At 46.5% G+C, this 19,270-nt stretch overlaps 1 protein-coding gene across 3 annotated transcripts in view; it reads right to left on the reverse strand.

Moving 5' to 3' along the window:
* Positions 1 to 19,270, reverse strand: part of HDAC3 (histone deacetylase 3) — a 61,652-nt gene that overhangs the window by 33,407 nt on the left and 8,975 nt on the right. The window contains exons 7-24 of one of the 3 annotated variants that reach the window (XR_007509735.1): positions 18,363 to 18,496; positions 18,006 to 18,086; positions 17,844 to 17,917; positions 17,543 to 17,607; positions 17,082 to 17,171; positions 16,907 to 16,965; positions 15,808 to 15,887; positions 15,254 to 15,411; positions 14,117 to 14,963; positions 13,566 to 13,655; positions 10,748 to 10,908; positions 10,533 to 10,649; positions 9,778 to 9,836; positions 8,242 to 8,333; positions 6,165 to 6,391; positions 5,489 to 6,012; positions 4,740 to 4,903; positions 2,009 to 3,337 (exon numbers count right to left, since the gene is read on the reverse strand). Coding sequence is in view for 1 of the 3 variants with exons in the window: in XM_049830059.1 (XP_049686016.1) it covers positions 14,894 to 14,963; positions 15,254 to 15,411; positions 15,808 to 15,887; positions 16,907 to 16,965; positions 17,082 to 17,171; positions 17,543 to 17,607; positions 17,844 to 17,917; positions 18,006 to 18,086; positions 18,363 to 18,496 (811 nt within the window). In the remaining 2 variants the exon portion in view is untranslated. Of the gene's footprint in view, positions 1 to 2,008; positions 3,338 to 4,739; positions 4,904 to 5,488; positions 6,013 to 6,164; positions 6,392 to 8,241; positions 8,334 to 9,777; positions 9,837 to 10,532; positions 10,650 to 10,747; positions 10,909 to 13,565; positions 13,656 to 13,713; positions 14,964 to 15,253; positions 15,412 to 15,807; positions 15,888 to 16,906; positions 16,966 to 17,081; positions 17,172 to 17,542; positions 17,608 to 17,843; positions 17,918 to 18,005; positions 18,087 to 18,362; positions 18,497 to 19,270 lie in introns of those variants that run through there. The other 2 variants (XR_007509736.1, XM_049830059.1) reach the window with 2 other exon arrangements.

The raw sequence follows: 19,270 nt of genomic DNA on the forward strand, positions 1-19,270 counted from the left end.
GGGTACTACCCTGAAGCATGTCGCAAACGATCAAGTTTATCTCAAATCCCCATCCTTCTCCTCACAACATGCTGCCAACTTCCCTTGTCAATGAAAAACGAGCAAAAGGCAGCGTAACAGGTAACCTGTATCATCATTTGGGGACTTGACACCCTCCTGCCATGAGCTGATAGAGGGAAAGACGCATTCCTGCACCAGGGTGACCTCAGAAGAGGTCTGGTGAGCAAGCTACAGCTGGAAGCACAATAGTGAAGCAGAGTCTGCTCCCAAGTCCAAAAGTCAGTGGTTGAAACAGGCCTCAGAGATGTGTTAAGGTTTATTTGGTCTGTCTCAACTGTTAGGAAGCTGGCAAATATATATGTAAGTGTCCCAGCAATCTATGTCCATGAAGATCAAACAGGGTGCTAGAGATGCACTGTGTAGAATCGAAAGAAAACCCCAATTTTCTGTTTGCACCATCCTAGTGTCAGTGATGATAAACAAGGTAGAAAGTCTGTGGATCTGCAGGACAGCCAGAGCCTGTGCTCTTATGGTGGTATGTCCACACCACGGTCAGCTCATAGCCCTCACTGTTTGACACCTCAGAGTCCCTGACAGACCTTCTCTTGTGCCGCATGACCCTTTTTCACCATTTGCCCTCCCCTCCTCTCAGCTTTTGACGTGACACTGGCATCAGGCAGGACAAGCCTGGTGAGATGAAACCTCTTGCCCACAGTATCCAGTATCTCAGAAAGGCGAAGTGTCCTGTGGTCAGCTCACTCCTGGCAGAGCAGGAGCTATCACAACCCACTGCCCAACTACCAAGCAGCCCAAGAACTGCAGCAAAATTAGTTGAATGTTTCCATCCCTTCGATCTGTGCTTTCTCATCTTGTCAAAGGTACACAGCCAGAAGGAGAAGGCTCAATAACAGATATGTTTTTCTTCCTCTCCTCCATCAGAGGAGTTGCTTACAAAAGCACATTGTCACCAAGAAAGGGATTTCTACAGAATTTTGATTTCAAGACTGTTTTATGTAAACAATTGCAAGAAGCTTTATCTTGCTCTCTGTTGTTTTTCTCAAGGGTAAATTTCTCAGTAAGTTTAAAAAACTCCAAACCAGCGTGCATTTTCTATTCTATCAGACAAGGGACTTAAGAGCAGAAATGTCCACATCCAAATTTGAAAGTTTCCTTAACTGTTCAGTGTTGTTCTCCAGAGAGCAAAGCCAAGTATGCACAGACTGCCTGGGCTTCCAGGCAGAGCATGGCACCCAGTGCAGCAATAGACTACTTGAACTGAGGACGCCAGCTAACACTGAGCATCCTGAACAAAACAGATTGCAATATTTCTGCTTTTTCCTGCCCCACACTTCTGTTGATACAAAAAAGCAACTCTAAGAATATGCTTAGCAACTTATAGGGGGAGTCTTTGTGTCCAGGGAAAAGCTAAGACACTGCAGGGTCAGTCCTACATAAGCCAGGTCACTCCATGGCAGATCTGGGTGATGCTGAGCTGAAAGAAGCATGTGAGCGGAATGCTGGACAAAGTACAGAAGGAAAGATTCTATTCATACTAAATCTAAGATTCAAACCTCTTTAGAGCACAACAAAACACCAGAGCTGCCTGTAGAACAGAAGAGCAGGGCAAGAATCAGCTCAAGGAAAGCTGACCCAGAGACTACTTTTGGGCTAGGGAGAAATTAAAGTAGTTGTCTGTGGACTGATCCTGCTGGCCTCAGGTCTATGGATACTGCCAAGAGAAAAAAAAAAGCAGGGAGGAGCCAGAAGCAGTACCAGTGTCATTCAGTCTCTTCATCTTTCTCCTGTCTCTACCTGTTTTAGCAAAAGTGACTCAAAGCCTCCTGAGGGCACCCCCCAATTCTCTGACCAGGGGAGCCTCTCATTGTTTCTCCTCCTTCCAATGTCACCTCTCCCCAGAAAGGGACAGAGCTCTTTGAGGAGAACACAGTCTCTGGCCTGCTGTACTGCATCCCCAACTCATCAGCCCATGTCTCAGCCCGAGATGGACCTCCTCACTCGGATAGGAGACTTTGCTTGCCAGTTCTTGCTTCTCCGCAGTCATCTGCTGCTTCCCCAGGTCCAGCATCTCCTTCCCACCACGTGCATCGAGTAGTTTCTCCTCAAAGTCCCTTTTCGCCACCTTCATTTCAATTTGCAGCTCTTCCATGCAGTCAGTTCTGAGTCCAGCTGCAGAGGCAACAAACATACCAGTTGAGCAAGGACGTACAAGGAGTATGTGTATATATAGGGATGGGGGGGGGATTCCTTGCTTTTCCTAAAAAGCTCTCAAAACCTCGACCATGCAGCTCTCATGCAGTACTCCAGTCACAATCAGAGATAAAGATTCATGCCTCTGCCTAACCCAGGAGGCAAAAAAAAATCCTAACAGTCCCATCTGCAGTCCAGCAGCGTTGGCCCCAAGTTTCCCAAGGCACACATCCACACTGAAACACAGGCAGCAACGCCTTTCTTACTGGGAGGGATTCACACTACAGATATGGCACAGTCTGGAGGCAGCTTCTTGTACCGCAGTGACGGGAACAGCATTTTTCAATTCCATCCCATTACAACTTCCATTATTTCACACCAGACAGAAACTGCAGAGGACTATCTGACTGCCTGCAAGTTCAAGAGGTAGAGGAAACTCACACCCACAGCTCAGATGTTGTTTTCCCTCACTGTGCAACCTGTTGTTTTGTTTTGTTTTTTTAATTAAGATGTAAGCATATGCCCTGTCAGAAAGATCAAGCACAATATGTACAGTGGTAATCAATTAGGCAGAAGTGAGTGGCAGCACTTGTAGTCCAGCAACAGGCAAAACAGGCTTTAGTCTGATCCCTGCTAACTTGTTACCTAACCACATCAGCAAAAAACCTTTTTCTCCAGTTCCACTACTCTGCTTCAATTTTCTTCACCTTGGTTTTATCAACTGAGTTATCTAAAAAGAAAAGGAAGGGAAACACAATTAAGAAAAGAGCTGATGTAAACACTCTCCCCTTTTCCTTCTGCAATACACCCACAAGCTGCACAATGCCCCATGCCACCCACTGCAGGGCTGTGCTCTGGCCTTGCTGGAGAAACCCCATCTGCTACTGCAGAACCTCTGCCTGAAGGCTGACATGCCCCTCTCTTAGGGAAGACACCACAGGATAATGGTTTCTTCTGGAAGCTGCTGTCACTACAGACCACTGGATCCTGGTAGCACTCTCCGCCCATTCTGGATTTCATACGGGTAGAATCGCTGTGCTCAAGCAATGGGAGATGTGCTCTAAATGAAGTAGTGAAGATCAGTCTCAATCCCCATCCCATGTGCGGCATGGGGGTGGGAGCAGGCGTGCTGAAAACACACACAACAAGACAGGTCAGGTTAAAGAAAGACATGGAGAGAAAGAAGCAAGAAACTCTGACAGCCAACAGCTCCAGTGAATACAGGGATGAAGTAAAAGGGTTTGCTCTAGGACCATGATCTGACGGGGCTGGTTTTAGCTGAGCTATAATCAATGGAAGCACTTAACCTATCAACCGCTCAGGGTTCATGTCAAGGTGCTTGCACCTGAAGTTGGGGTCAGCTCCATTTTTGTACGACTGGGGAGACACAATCATCAATCAGCTTATAGTAGAGAGGTCTGCAGCAGAAGGCGACAAAGCAACAAAGCATTAATATTCCTGCAAGCTCCTCGGTTCAAATAAGGAAAGGTCTCACAATGACGTATTTGTCATTGAGTTTTCATAAACATGCCCAATTGTAACTTTTCAAGATTTCAGAGAACATGAATGAGGAAAATGTGGAACGGCTTCTCCATGCAGGACAAACAAGTAAACTAGGACTTCTCCAGGTAGAGGGACAGTGAAGGGGAGGAACAACAGAGGTTTAAAATGATGAATTGTAGGGGTATGGAAAGGATGGGGAGGATTTTGCTGTTCACCATCTATTGAAACAAGACTGGACCTATCCCACAAGATCACGAATCAGGTTCAAAACAAACAAGATTTTTGAATGGGAATTGGACTTGATGATCCTTACGGGTCCCTTCCAGCTTGAGACATTCTGTGACTCTATGGTAAGAGGGAGCTCTTCACATGAAGGGCAGCGGAGCTGAGGCTCTCCTGCTCCGGGGATCTTACAGATGCTCAGAGACGATACACCTTCAAGGAGGGACCAGGCAGGTTTATGGAAAATAAATCCACTCAGGGCTACCAGGTACGTTAAAACTACACCTGACTCAGTCTTGGAGCAACATGAGGTTGGAGGCCAGAAGATGCTTCCCCTTTCTCATATACTTCCCCAGGCACCAGCTTTCAGTCACTGTCACAACCAGGATATGGGTCTGGACATTCAGGCAGACCAAGTAATCAACCATTTAGTCTGAACCCCTACTTCAAGTTCTTTCAAATAACAAGCTTGCTTTTTAGATAACATAAGGTCTCCAATTTCTCTGAATCTCTGCTAGAAGCAATAAAGCATCAAGAGATCAATGGCAAGTAGACTCCATACTAGGCAACCCTCAGCTTTTTGACTAGCATCTCCCCTCTTGCTGGCTATCAGCTATTTCTCCTCTAAACTAACCTTTATCCTCAGGCCCTGCAGTACAGCTTCCTTCTCTGCTCACACAGGCAGCAGCAAGCTCACCACTCTTGCTAGCAGCAACCTTTACTGCCCTTCACCCAGGAACAACTCCTGAATGAGTTCAGAAAACAACTTTCAGAGAGCTCAGCAGTCACTAGAAGGTGGCAATTACCTCAGCTGTTCTTAGATCTTCCAACAAATTCCTTCCTTCATCTTTGCTTTATGTGGGACTTTGAGTTGCTTTATTTTATTCTCTTCCAACTAATGGTTTGTCCTGTTTTGGTTTGGCACAGTCCTCTTCTGAAAGTCAACTTCTTTCAAAAGGGAGAGCATAAACTACAAACGTAAAAAAATCCACAACAATCATCTGACTACAGAAAGTCGTGACCTCTGCAATCATTTGCAAGGAAGCACACAAGTAACAATTTAAAAAGAGCTTGCTCTAGACACAAAGTTGCCAGATTATATTCTTGACCTATTTAAGCACAGTGATAGACCTATGGAGAGGTTATGTGCATAGATATGGAAAACAAAGGATTGAAGACTATTTAACCTTTTTTTTTTTTTTTTTTTTTAACTAATTTCAAGTAACTTTAAGCTTTCAATAATCCTTTAGGTGAGCACCACCTTTTGCATGAGGATTTCCCTGGGGATCCTCTGCATAATACTCCTTTTTAATCTCTTCCCCCTAAAAATATTAGTCTTACAAGTCTTCCTCACAACTGAAAAGAACAAAGCCACTTTAACAAAAGGAAAACAGAACAGCTGAGAAAGACAGAATTTATGAATTTTCTCTTTTCTGCTCTTTGCAGGCAAAGGCACAAGAAGGATCATGGCAATTTTTTACATTTTAAAGAATAATTTGGAGTAAGAACAGCAGCAAATTGGCTGCAGACCACAGCCAAGCAGCACTAGACATACATGCCATCATCAGAGCCCTTAGGAGACCACCCTCAGGTCTTGGGTTGCAGGTCCCAGACAATGGCATACACTTGCATGCAAGCAGATTTTCTTCCTGCCACCTCCTCCTTAAAGCCTCTTACTTTCCTGTCAAAAACCAACCCTAAAATTCCCATTCTGCTTTCTGATGAGGCGTTTTAGTTCCCCAAGGAATGATACCAGAACTAATCTTTGAGTGGAAAGAGTGCAGGAGCCACTTCTGGAGGTAGGGATGGAAAGGTGTAGTTTCAGTCTTGCCCAGGAGGAGGGCTCTGGACTCAGTCAGGCAACAGCGGGGTCTTGACTCACTCTTGTCCACTCCATCCCAAAGCCAGGCTTGAACCACCGGCTGCCTCCTCCACTTTCCAGATCAAGCTGAGAAGTGAGGTGCTCCTCACTGTAAGGAAGTGTTGAAATCCAGGATGTATCAGCGCCCTATCAATGTCAAGTCTGAAGTCCAGCTCATAAGGGTAGATCGTAGTATTGGTCAGCTGCACAGAGGCCACCTAAAAACAATGAAACAAAAAAAAAAAATCAAGAGACACATTCTTCCATGAGTTGGAAGTCAGTGGCTAGGACTTACAAGGAAGCCAGAAAAGCTGCACACACAAAGCTGCAGCAGGAAAAAGCAGCAAAGCCAAAGGCATTTCATCCATACCAGATCCATCCTGCTACAAGATCTCCAGCTCCTGCACTAGGCTCCAAGTGCCTCATCCACAAAAACCTGAAGAATTAAGTACCTTCAGTGCCCCCAAGACACCACTCTTCAGGCCATCCAACAGAGGCTGGAATCGCTCCACCTTATCTATTCCTGTTCCTTCAGTCAATGCCTCCAGAGCCTGCTCATCCCTGCTGTGAAAGAGGATCAGTTGCAGTCCCACAGGGCTGGACAAAGAGATGGAAAGTATTTTGTAAGTCGCATGATAAGTAGATGATGAGGTGATAGTACCAGAAAATGTACAGCAGGGGATTTACTAAAGAGGAAGAAACTTCCACTACCATCTTCCCTGCTCATACCAACAACTGCCCTGAGGTGCCTGGGCAGACACCACACGGAACAAGCTGGAGCTGATTGTCTCCAGGCACTGGACAAGGCTCTTGCCTGGTTATTCACAAAAGCCTTCAGGCATCAGATGATCTCACATCTGCTCCATATCCCATAGGAGCTGTGAGGAAGGCAATCAGCCAGCTGCCAAAATTACAGAACAAGATACATGCCCTCTCCCCTCCAGAGCTCCTCAGTAGGGCTCGAACGAGGCTGTTAGCACTCACACCGAGATCCCACCTTAACTGCGTCTTACAGAGAAAAGACAGGAGAAAGGTTGCTTATGCAGAAACCCGCCAGACTGAGCTCTGATACAGCCAATATTCACATTGCTATGAACTGCCTGCCCATACACACAGGAATTGCTCAGCTGTATCCCAAACAGGGATCTCAGCATGTATTTAAGTAGCTGAGATGCCACAAAAAGACGTGGTGGGAAAAGGGCACATTTTTTTTCCACGAACAGAACACCATGTTGGCATCATGGATCCTAACACTTTCCAGAAATCTTGAGAAAAAATGATGGGATCCCAAGAGAGCAAATCAACCCCAAGAACTGCAGGAGAGATGTGTGAATGCTATCAGCTGCCATGAAAAAGCAAAGACCCCAAGTGCTGGGGTGGCAGGAGCAGCAAGAGGAAACCAAGGGCAGGCACTGTCTGCCAGGCACAAGGGGAGAAAGAAAGGGCTGAGCTGCAACCTGCTCAGACAGTGTTTATCGAGGAGAGATGGGGTAATGAGGGGGCAGAGGAGTTGAAAACAGTCAAGTGGAGAGGATGAGGAAAGTAGGTGTAGAAACACTCAGCTCTCAAATGCAGTGTCTCATTGCAGTCTGCCCAGAGACACTATCAAAAAAAAGCATCAAGTGAACTTCAGAGAGAATATGGCCACATAGCTTAGTCCCCAGCCTCAGAAGTTAGTGGGAAATCTCTAGCCAAGGTTTTGAAAGGATGTCAAAGCAGTCAAGGCTTATTCAGGTTTAGGGCAGAAGATATTTGCATGCAGAGAGCAGAGGGATTCGCCCCAAATCAAACGTGCAAGTTGGCCTGTCATTGCACTACTTTTTTTAATACATGAAAGCTACATATTTCTGCAATTAGAGTTTCACTAATTTTTTTCTCTTGCAAAGAGGCATTTTTAAACATACCAAGAGATACTCAAAACATTCAGAATGCATCATGGTTTTCTTTATAGCAAAAACTCTAGTCTGAATAGCAAACAGAATTTCCAGGAACTTTCAAAAAGTTGTATTAAAAGAAAAGATGCCATTGCTAGCTGGAGAGCTCGATAGATCCCCCTGTTCCTGTAAAAACAAGCTATGGAAGTTGGCTGAATGGTGAAACAACAGACAGCTGAATCTTTATTACAATTTAATATTGGCTTAATTACTGCCTGACCAACCACTTCCCTGAAAGCTTCCTGCAAGGCCTCAGTAAGCAACCAAATAAAGAACTGTGGTGTGATATACTACTGCCAGTAAGGTTTAACACTTGCTATCTAGGTATGTACATTGCTTTTGACTTATTCATGGGACTATTGTTTTAGGTCCTGCTTTAACTTAAAAAGCTTCTGAAATGTGTATATATAAAACCCAGGTTGGAGGTTTTGTGTTGCAGCCGCTGCAGAGCCTGGAGTGTCTGCTCCTGGTGACCCCAGCACAGAGGCAGCAGCGAGGGTCAGAAATACTCACAGCACTGGATGAAGGTTACAGGACACCACCTCCCCCAGACCACCACGATCTTCTCCCTCAGAGGCTGCCGCTTCTCCTTGCTGCTTCTCCAGCTGTTGAAGAAAAGCACACTGTTTTTTAAACACCTACACTCATGGGGGGAACAAGTTCAGCAAGCAGAGTACCGTTTCCAGCACAAGCTATGACACGAGTGTGGTGCAAATACAACTACTATTAAGCTTATCAAATACCCATTGGATTTTAGTCTCATTAGAAAGCTAAAATCCACTCTGACAGAAACCAGAGATGCGGCTCTATCCAAAACCTGTTTTCAGCCCATTGAGGCAAGTTAATTTTATTCTTTTCCCTAAACCCTGTCCTAAGCAAATTGCTCCTCCAAAGCTGTTTAAGAAGTTTCAAAGAAAGGATTGTACAGTTTACGTGCCATTAAAAAAAACCCCCAAACACAAAGGTACTCAGAGCTATGAATGGAAAATAATTACAAAACACCACAAAGGCAAATTAACGAAATAACACACATTAATAGGAAAACCTAGGACCAGAATTAGAAATGCCGTATCAGCAAAATTGTCCTCAGTAGTTCAGCCTCCACCAAGGACCACAAACCCTGAGGCTGATGATGGCTGGTAAATGAGTTTGCTTGCCCCACACACCTCTCAGTAGCCCATGCTGAGATCAAGAAAGTAAAAAGCAACACACCTCTGCATTCAAAGCCATATAGCTCCAGTTGAAGGCAATTTGATTTCTGTAGATATGCTGACTGGCTAGTTATAACACTTGCTTATATAGGACACTGACTTCATCCGCCTCCACCCAGAAAAAATTTTGTCACACTGAGCAAGCATGGAGTCTTGTGGACTAACCAGGGGATTGGTTTGGTGACCTGAATACAATCACCCATAGCTCTGGAGCTGCCCAAAAGCATCCATGCCTTTACTGCTGCAGGTGCTTGCCCTGTGTAGGCACTAAGGAAGGCAGTTCTGGTTATTTATTCTTTTAAATGGGTAAAGCACAGCAGAGCATACTTTTTATGACCTGCTGGGAGTTACTCCCCAGGCAGCGCAGAAACAAGGGCAGAGCTTGTATATTTAAGTGGCATTTGAGTTACATTACCATTAAACATACACTAAACATTTCACTAGGCTGAAGGCTGACAATAGTTTACAAGGACAGTCTGCTGGACATCTAACTCCTGGGTAGAAATCCTAGAGACTTCCTTTATTTGAGTCCATAAAATGCTACTTATTGACAGAAATCCAAAGATGTACAACAAGTTTTAAATGGAGCCAGCAAATGAAAAGCAATTAAACAAACACAAGACACCCTTGGTGAACCCCTGAGGCACTAAAGAGGAAGGAAATGTTCCCCTTCAATCCAAGCTAGTAAAAGGGACAAGGACAACAAGAACGACAGAGGACGACACCAGGGCCAGGAAGGGCTGCTGGGGCTGAATGATGCCAGGGGACTGAAGCTCTCCTGGCATCACTGTAGCCCTTGAGGCTTGCACAGCCCCCCGAGCACCCCAGCCTCTCTCACCACTGCTTTTGCAGCTGGAAGGGAAGAGCATCACCCAGTACAGACATTACTCAAAGGGTCTGCAATAGGAGAAGGTGCATTTTTAACAACTGTTGGCCAAACACACTTAAAACATGCCTTCCCCAAGCACCGATGTCACCTAACAGGGCTGTGCATTGGCTAGAAGAGCTCAAGTTTGTTTTCCACATCCTGGAAAATGAAATTAGGAAAGAAGGAAACCTGCCTTCCAGCCCCTGTTAGGCTGTAGAGAGGAGAAAAAGAAAAACCCTCCCCAAGGCAGGAGCTGTGGCTCACAGCAAAGGCTTCTGAGTGAGAGGAAAAACAAGGCAGCATCATTCACCTCTTGTGCTGTTAGGAAAATTTACTCTATAACTATTAGCCTTTGTCCAATTCAACAGGATCAGGGACTGGGAGAGAGACTTTATGATCTCAATCACACACTCTGGAATCAATAAAGGCCGCTGCACTCCCAAAATTGTGCAAACGCCATCTGAGTTCAGGAGCTGGGACCCTCGGCAGAGGATAATAATAATAATAATAATATCAGCAGCAAAGAGAAAACTGCAAGAGACAGATTTTTTCACTAATTAACAGGCTGAACAGGAGACTAGAGAAGGAGATAACATTTCTTCCCTTTTGTAGAAGGGACAAAGGTTTAACAGCCAGCCTAGAAAATCAGCAGTTTCAAAACAGGCTTATTAACTCCAAAAGCCCAGCACCCCAGGGACAAGGGGAAACACAAAGAAACCACAGACCTGTGATCAGGACCCTGCTTAGTCCCCACTGAGCCAGGTTTTGCCTCTCCACTTTCCATGACAGAGGAGCTCCTGAAAATCTTTGGATCCCACACTCTGGCGTCCATTCACCAAAACCTGAAAATAAACGGCATTGCTCGATTATTAAAAAGCACAAGCACAACTGCGTGTACGACACACTCCCCCAGCGTCACTTTGGGTTTTTATGAACTCACGGGGAGATATTTTCACCGCAGCCATCAGGCGGGTGCTGTCCCAGGGGCACGAACACCTCCTGCTCCGGCTTGTCACGGGCAGAGAGCCCCGGGACCCCGGGCGGAGGCCTTAACCCACAACGAGCAGCACCGAGGGCTAAACTCGGTGTTTCTGGAGTCTCCTGAAAATGCAAAATTAAAGGGTAAACGTGAACACATAGAATGCAAATATAGTTTGGGGTTTTTTGTTTGTTTGTTATTTTCCAGAAAGGAAGGGAAAGCAGCGCCGCAGTTTGCCAAGCCCCGGGGGCCAGCCTCAGGCACCCGCGCAGCAGCTAAACCTAAACTGACCCCCCAAAACGGGACCGTAAGTGGTTCTGTACCGATCAGCGGTAATTCAGGAGAAAAAAGCCCAAACAAAACCCCAGGTTTTGCTCGCTCCTCTAAAAGCCGGAGGCGCCGGATAACCGGGCGGGGTAACCGGGCGGGACAGCCCGGCTCTGCCCGCCGCCCAGGACCCGGCACCCCGGCTCCGCGGCCCCGGGACCCCCGCCCTGCCCCGCCGCCATGAGGCCGCCCAGGCAGCGGCACGCCGCACATGAATATTCATGAGGTACCGCCTCCCGGCCCCGCCCAGCCCGCCGTGTGCCCCGCCCGCAGGGTAATGGGCGCATCCCCCGGGTCTTCCGCAGGCAGGAGGGGCTATGGGACAAGGGGAAAAAAAGGCATGAAAAACCAGCAAGAAAGGAAAAAACACGCTCTAGAGCACCCAAACCCGTTTTCACCCTCCCCATCACTGCAGCTCGGCGCAGTCCTGCGCCTTGGAACTACCGTTGTTGTACAGAGGTGTGCAAGGGCGCACTCTCAGATGTTTCCTACAGAGAATTAAAAATCGGGCCTCATTTATTTTCAGCTGTTGCCAGCCCATCCTGTGTTTTAGGGAGCAACCTACCAGTCATTCGGCATCAGCTACAGATCAGGAGGTGCAGGTTTGGCACCTTATCTGGGATACCTAGGAGGGTGCTGGCGGTGTCAGGCTCACCCTGGTCTTTCCCCAGCACTTTGGTGTCCATAAGTGGGCGATGCCAGGAATAAACGCTGGTCTAACGTGGCTCCCGCGGTATCAGATAGCAAGCATAGGGCACAGTTTCTTATTTTTGAGAACTCTGCTTCAGTAGGAAAATACGAAGGAAAAAAGAAATCTCTACAGACTGGACGTGTTTCCTAGCTATTCCCAAAATAACAGAAACAAAACCACCTTTAGAAACCTAGGTAAGATGATACTCCAAATTTCCAGCCCTGTTTTGAAACACAGGACAGAGCAGCACTCTGGAAAGAGAAAGCCTAGACAGTGCTGGGGGGGGGGAGTTGGCTGTGGGGTTTGCAAAGTAAGGTCATTCCCATCTTCACAGGTAAGAGAATTACAAGGGGGAATTCCCTTTTTTTCCAAAAGTAAACACTTCCTGTTACACAAAGTGGGAGCCTGGATTGCCCCTGTAAATCGGTTTTGCTACAGGGGGTGATGACAGCAGCAAAGAGAACAAGCCAGCTCTCTGGCAGCAGGAGAGATGGCAAGCTAGAATAAAACAAGTTTATTTTCTATTTGGACACAAGCATTTCTTTTTCACAAGTCCGGCTAGTCACTGGAGCAGCATTTTGAGTCTTCTAATTTGCAAAGAACATTTTTCTTGGCTACAGAATACTAGGAACAAATAGAGCTGACCAAACAGGGGTCAGCGTAAGGTCCATCTACCCAGTGCCCACTCTGCAGTGGCCTAATAACAAATGCAGGAATGGTACAAGCCCAGGGTAAGCACACAGCAATACTTCTCCAGAGTACTCACCCAGTCACCAACAATTTGCACCCAGAAGTGTCTTTGTTAACAACTTTGACTCCCCCCCCCCCCCCGCCCAGTCCCTTTTTGAACCCACATTCACACTCTCTGGTGGCAAAAGCTTACACAGCTCAACTAGGTGTGTGCAAAGCAACCTCTATTTTGAGCTGACCCCTTGCTAGTTTCATTCGATGCTCCTCTAATATCTAGTTGGAGAAACCCTCTCCAACATTTGTGGGTTTACAGACCTTACAAATCCTTTCCCAGCTCAGTTCTCTCACCCCAGCTAAGAATCCTCATCCATCAAGTCACTCCTCACACAGAAGCTGTGCTATCACCCCTCTCTGTGCCCAGTCTAATTCTACCATAACTTATTTCTCTGGACACCTACTGGGAGTAACACTGACATACTGCCTGCTTTGCACTGTAGTTACAGGAACTGTAGCTCACTTCTGGCCAAGCTTTACCTCCTCCCCACAAATCTGAAGCCTTGGGCTGGCAGTTGTGCAAACATCCTAAGAGGAGTAAGCATTGCCTGTGAACACATCAACAAATCTGGTCAAGTTGGTGTCTTTTAGATACCTTTTTCATTTCTACCTCTCCCATTTTTCCACAGGTTTATTGGCAGTGACTAGACACAAGAGGAATGTCAATCCAAACAGGCCAGCATGAGCTTATTTGATCAAGGACAAGTGTCATGGACATGGGGATGGGGAGCGAAGAGGGAGATAGCGACAGGTCTATAGAAACAAAGAAAAATAATCACCAACAAGGGATTTAGGGAAGTGAGACTGCAAAGAACAGACTCCTATGGAAACTGCAACTCAAAGAAACCATGATATTTAAAACCGTTGCAGGAAAGGTTTCTTGAATCAGCTCTGCAGCTTCCTGCAAAGCTTTTACTGGAAGTGGAGGCATAAGCAGGAGTGTCCACCAGCCCACCTGACCTCTTGTAAGGGAATTCAGGGCACTCTCCTCATTGTGGACTGATGCTGAAAACTCACCAGCATATACTTTGAGGAGCTGAATGCCCTCCATTCATTCAGACAGCAGAGGACACTGCTCTGCCACAGACGATAGGCACGTTCTCAGTCCTTGGGAGGACAGGAGCCAAAAAGGTGTGAGCATTAAGGAGATGAACAACAGGTCAGGTAAGAAAAATACTGCCTCTTCATTTAATGTTTAAAGACATTGGTAAACAAACAGAACAGTACAGACAGTCTGAGGCTAAACCCCTCCCGCCTCCCCAAATGACACACTCCAAACCACAACAGGTACCAGGTGATGACTCCGGCGAAGGAGCAGCAAAGTCTGGGATTTGAAGGATGGCCAAGAGAAATCTCTGCTGTGTGAGGGCAAGACGACAGGACTTGGAGGAAGCAGCTTCCCCTCATCCACAAGCAGAGCGACATCTCCTGGATACAGTCAAGAGGGAATGGTTTCCACTCTGAGCAAGCAGCCCAAATCTCTTGCTAACACACAGAAGGGCCATGTGTGAACTTGGAAAACACAGCTGGAAGCTACATTAAAGGTGCAAGACACACTATGTACTGACCTTGGCAGCCAAACCTCTGTTCCACAGTGATTTTAGCCTCTCGAAGAATAAAGAAAACAGGGAATTCAGGTCCAACTTGGCAAAGTGTTGCAGTACTCATTTGTGAACACAAAACTGAGTGGGGGGGAATGAACAAGACTATGCTCTGCATACATTCTTCCATCCTGCTCCATCAAGCTGCTCCCTGCTTCCAGGGACACTCCTGACCCCTATTCCACAGCTGGCCTTGTCTTCTCGCATAGTTTTCCTTGAGCTGTGGAGCATCAGATGGTTAGAAGGGACAAAGCAACTCTCAGTGCAGGCTTCAGAGGACAGTCAACTGGGTACCTGAGTGGAGGGCCAGGCAGAGTACGATGTATCAGGTGTTGCTGCTGAAGAAAGGCAGAGATCATAGGCACAACCGCTCCAGCTCCCACCTTGCTGGCAGAAGCCTGCACGGGAGTTAGGGGAGGTGATTGAACCAGCATGGGTCAGGCTCTGAAGGCAGCTGCATAGCTGCCATCCAGCACACAGCACAGATTGGAGCCTACTTGAATTTCCATTTCCCAGAGCGCTGACAGCTGGAACCATGACACATGGTGGAAAGTAAGGAACACATTTCACTGCTCTCTGCCTCTCCAGGTAGCGGAAGCTTGCAGTAGTGTTGTTTCTGCTGCCACCACATGCAATCAAATATGAAGGGAGGGCTAACTGGCTCCTACGTGGCCCGGTTATCTGCTCCAAGCACCCATGTCCAATGCAGGACCCCCCACAGTCCAGAGCCCCACATCAGAGCCCTCAGATCTCAACGTCACTCTCTTTGTCGTTATCGTGGTCACCGTCATAAAACTCATTGGCAGCTTCAGGCCTGGGGGAAAGACAATCACTATCAGCAAGGAGAGCCTTGACAACCTTGGAGCCAGAGAAGAATGCCCAGATCACACTGCCAAAGATCAGAAGATGCCCTGCACCCAAATACCCCATAAAACGTTATGCGAATAGATGACACAGTTCTAGGGAGAGGCTCCCTGGATAAAACCAGAGACTCAGAAGTGACTTAGTATCTGTTCTAGAAAACAGACTGTCTCCAGTGTATCATCTGCCCATCCTAGCAGGGACAGAAAGGGAAGCCCATTTCTCCAGAACAAGATCTGGTACCTGCTGTAGTTTTCCTCAGAGCCTCTTTCCTCTGGATCAGGCTCATCTGTGCGATCATAGCTGAGCAAGTCAGAAGGGACATCATGGATCTGCACGCTGGGAGCATGGTTCAGCATTTTGAGATTCTCAAATATTGTCTGCCTGATCTGATCCAAGTACTACATAGGAAAAACAGAGAGGGATCACCACAGTGAGATCTGGCAGTCTGCACAGAGCCACAATTGTTAGCACTGCTACCTGCCTGCATTGTCTATGTAGTGGTCACAAGAAACAAATTTGTGCAAAAAGCTATTTATCAGAGCAGAGGAGGTGGGAAAGTTAATTCAATCATTGATACTCAAGCACACAGAATAACAGTAAGACAACTCAGCAAGGTTCTCAAATGCTATGAGACTTTCCAACATCCCAGAGGAAAGGTTCTGCTTGTTTTTCATCAGTTTTCTACCCTGCAAGAATTCTTTGCCTGGGCTCTACCTGGTTTCACAGGACAGAGCATCAACCACAGGGTTTTGGAAGTACATAGCTGATATTGCAATAAGGCTACAAGCACTTACCTGCCTGGAGTTCTGATTTTCAATCCTCGTACTGACATCAGGATGAAGGGTGAAGTCTGGAGCAAAGTATTCAAAGTACTCTGTGATGGAACGAGCAAGAGAGTTACAGCACAAAGGCATGGGAGCCAGCCTGCACTGCTCTGCAGAAAGCAGAGTTCACTCCCACCATGCTAGGAGTGACCAGATCCTAAAAAGCACAGTGATGTACAGCTCTGCAACCACAAGGAATTATATGAAACAAAAGAGCGAGCAAAAGTAACACTCAGGTCACTGAATAGGAAATGATCCAAATTAAATTATACATGACACAGTAGAGGCATGTCTGCCCAGCAAAGTCTACAGGTGGCTGTGTCCTGGTTTCAGCTGGGATAGAGTTAATTTTTTTTCTAGTAGCTGGTATAGTGTTATGTTTTAGATTTAGTAAGAGAAGAATGTTGATAACACACTGATGTTTTCAGTTGTTGCTAAGTCGTGTTTATACGAAGTCAAGGATTTTTCAGCTTCTCATGCCCAGCCAGCAAGAAGGCTGGAGGGCACAAGAAGTTGAGAGGGGACACAGCCAGGGCAGTTGACCCAAAGTGGCCAAAGGGGTACTCCATACCATGTGGCATTATGCCTAGTATATAAACTGAGGGGAGTGGGGCGGGGGAGGGGATCGCTGCTTGGGAACTAACTGGGCATCAGTAGGCATATGGTGAGCAATTGCAATGTGCATCACTTGTTTTGTATATTCCAATTCTTTTATTATTATTATTGTCATTTTATTATTGTTATTATCATTATTATTTTCTTCCTTTCTGTCCTATTACACTGTTCTTATCTCAACCCAAGAGTTTTACATTTTTTCTCCTAATTCTCTCCCTCATCCCACTGGGTGAGGGGGAAGTGAGTGAGCACCTGCGTGGTGCTTAGTTGCTGGCTGGGGTTAAACCACAACAGGGTGGTAGGAGACAACTAAGGCCATCTCTAAGATCAGAAAGTGCAGCCACTTTGGCCCTGGTCTTATCTCTGGTCAATGCAGAATAGAAGTGTAGTTCTTCAGCTGATACAACAAATACTTTAGCTCAGCTAATGGGGGGAAAATGGAACTCCAACTTACCACTGTATGGGAGCTCTTCGCTAATTGCTTCATCTACAAGCAATGACGTTTCATAAGTCCTGAAAACATGCAATAAGATGATCTCAGTCCAGAGAAAGCTACTTGGTGCATGCAGGGACAAAGGCCACAGCAACTGCTTAACCAGTGACCTTCAACAAGGAGATAAGAGACTCACCAGCATCGTGCCACATTGCGAACTGTGTAACCACCTCCTCCCAGTACCAGCAAGGGGATGTTGAAGCTCTTTACATACTCCACGCACTCCCTACAAACCCCAAACAAAAAAGTGCCAGAGCTGTTACCTGCAGCACACATTCACGTGTCAGAAATGCCACCGTGCACTCAAACACCATGGCAGCTGGTGTGATATACCTGAAGGTCAGGGCTTCCACGCAGGGAGCCTGAACCATGCACTACTCTGTGAACCACTGCTTGCAGCACCTTGTACAAAGCCTCATTCTGAGACCCCCTACTGTCACACAAGAGTTAAAAAAACCCAAACCAAACCAAAACTGCTGGTGCTGCTGGAAGGCCAAAGTCAAAGCTCAAGCCTCACAGCAGAGGACTCATTAGAGCCCTTCAGACTGAAGGATGGTCTTTCAACTAACTGCTCCGCACCAGTCCTGCTGTACTTACCCATGTCCTCTTATACTGAGGTTAAAACAACCCAAACGGTCACAACCCAGAGAATCAGCACCGCACTGGGGAAGAGAAGAATAACAACTGAATTTTTGCTACAGAGGCATTGTTTTCCAGACACACATCAGCATCCCCAGCCCTTGGCCGCCCTCATTCACCAGAGGGTATAGACAGCAGCTCAGCTAGGACACACCAACCCTGATTCCCTGGGAACAGAACACAACGCATCAATAGTGGCCCCCTCCAACCTACAGCCTCTGAAAGGGATGGACAAGCGCACAGAGGCTTGCTTGCTTACCTGCAGTACTATGCAGGTGGGCTGATAGTAATCTACCACCTGGTTAATGACTGGCTGGAAGAGGTGTTTATAACCTTTGGAGAGAAAGGTAGATTTGTCATGGCTCTGGAGCAGAAGGACCAGCAAACGCCTGGGAAAGGGGAAATGGCAGGGAACACCTACTTTGATCATCAATGCCATCTCGTAAAGGCACATTGAGACAGTAGTAACGACCACTCTCTGCACCAACTTCATACATGTCACCTGGCCAGAGAAAGACAGGAGAGTCATAACAGCTCTGAGACTTCAGAGGTGTGGAACGACCAGATCTGGTCTGGGTTGAGATCTCTTAACCTAGCTAGGATCCCTCTTTCTTACAAATAACTATACTTCTGTTCCTCTCTAATTGCTTTTCCATGCCCTTTCTTCCATCATTTCTCCCTGCAGCTCTGATTTCATGATTTTACACTTTTATACTCCAGCAGAGCTTTCAAAGGATTCTGAAGCAAGGCCAGGCTCACACTAAGGGAAAATACATACCTGTACCAGGAAAGAAATAGTTCCCATATTTATGAAATGACACTGTCATGACGCGGTCCGTCAAGTAGAAAGCCTCCTGCACACCGTCTCCATGATGGATATCAATATCAATATATAGAACACGTGGATGATATCTATTGAATACATGAGGAAAAACAACATTACTGTCTGCACCGCACCCAGCCTCACTACTCCCCCCGTGCCTTGGTATGACCTGGCAGTCTGAAAACCACCACCGACATCTACCCACAAGCCCACTTGCCAAAAGAACTCACCTCTCCCACCTGAGACATATCAAATGGTTTAGATACAAGACATTTGTATACAGTCAAACATGCCCCACCACTAAAAAAATTTCTTCTGATGTACTTGGAAATAGATATTAGAATAAAACGTTTTCAGATGGGGCCAGAAATGTCTTGGAAAGCACATGAAGGGAACCTATTTTAACCACCTGGGCATTAGAAAGTTGATGGGTTTTGATTCCTCTACAAACAACATGCTGTTAATCTTTACGAGCTCCAACAATTTTTAATCATAAAAGGAAATTAAAGATAAGCTAGCCAAGGAGGAGGTAGGAACACTTCACTTCCTCCACATACCAGAGTACTGGCAGCACTATGTCCCAGCTGGCTAGCACCAACAACACCAGCCTGAACTGCATTTACTGGAGAAGCCGCCTGCTGGGTCACAGACAGAGGGTGAAGAAGGGGAAATCATTACAAGTAAATTAATTGGGGTAATGGTCAAAGCTGATGTGCTGTTGAGCACTGGAGACATGGCCCCAAGCCATCCCTAGAGCTGCCTGCTTGGCTGGAAAGAACTTCTCCAACTTTTCACAAGCAAATACTGCATCTGGTCCATCCCCAAAGAACAGGGGATCTGGCATCCATGCCAAAAACCTAGAG

Source organism: Accipiter gentilis, chromosome 26 (genome assembly GCF_929443795.1).
Source record: "Accipiter gentilis chromosome 26, bAccGen1.1, whole genome shotgun sequence".
In the NCBI taxonomy this organism is placed as follows: Eukaryota; Metazoa; Chordata; class Aves; order Accipitriformes; family Accipitridae; genus Astur; species Astur gentilis.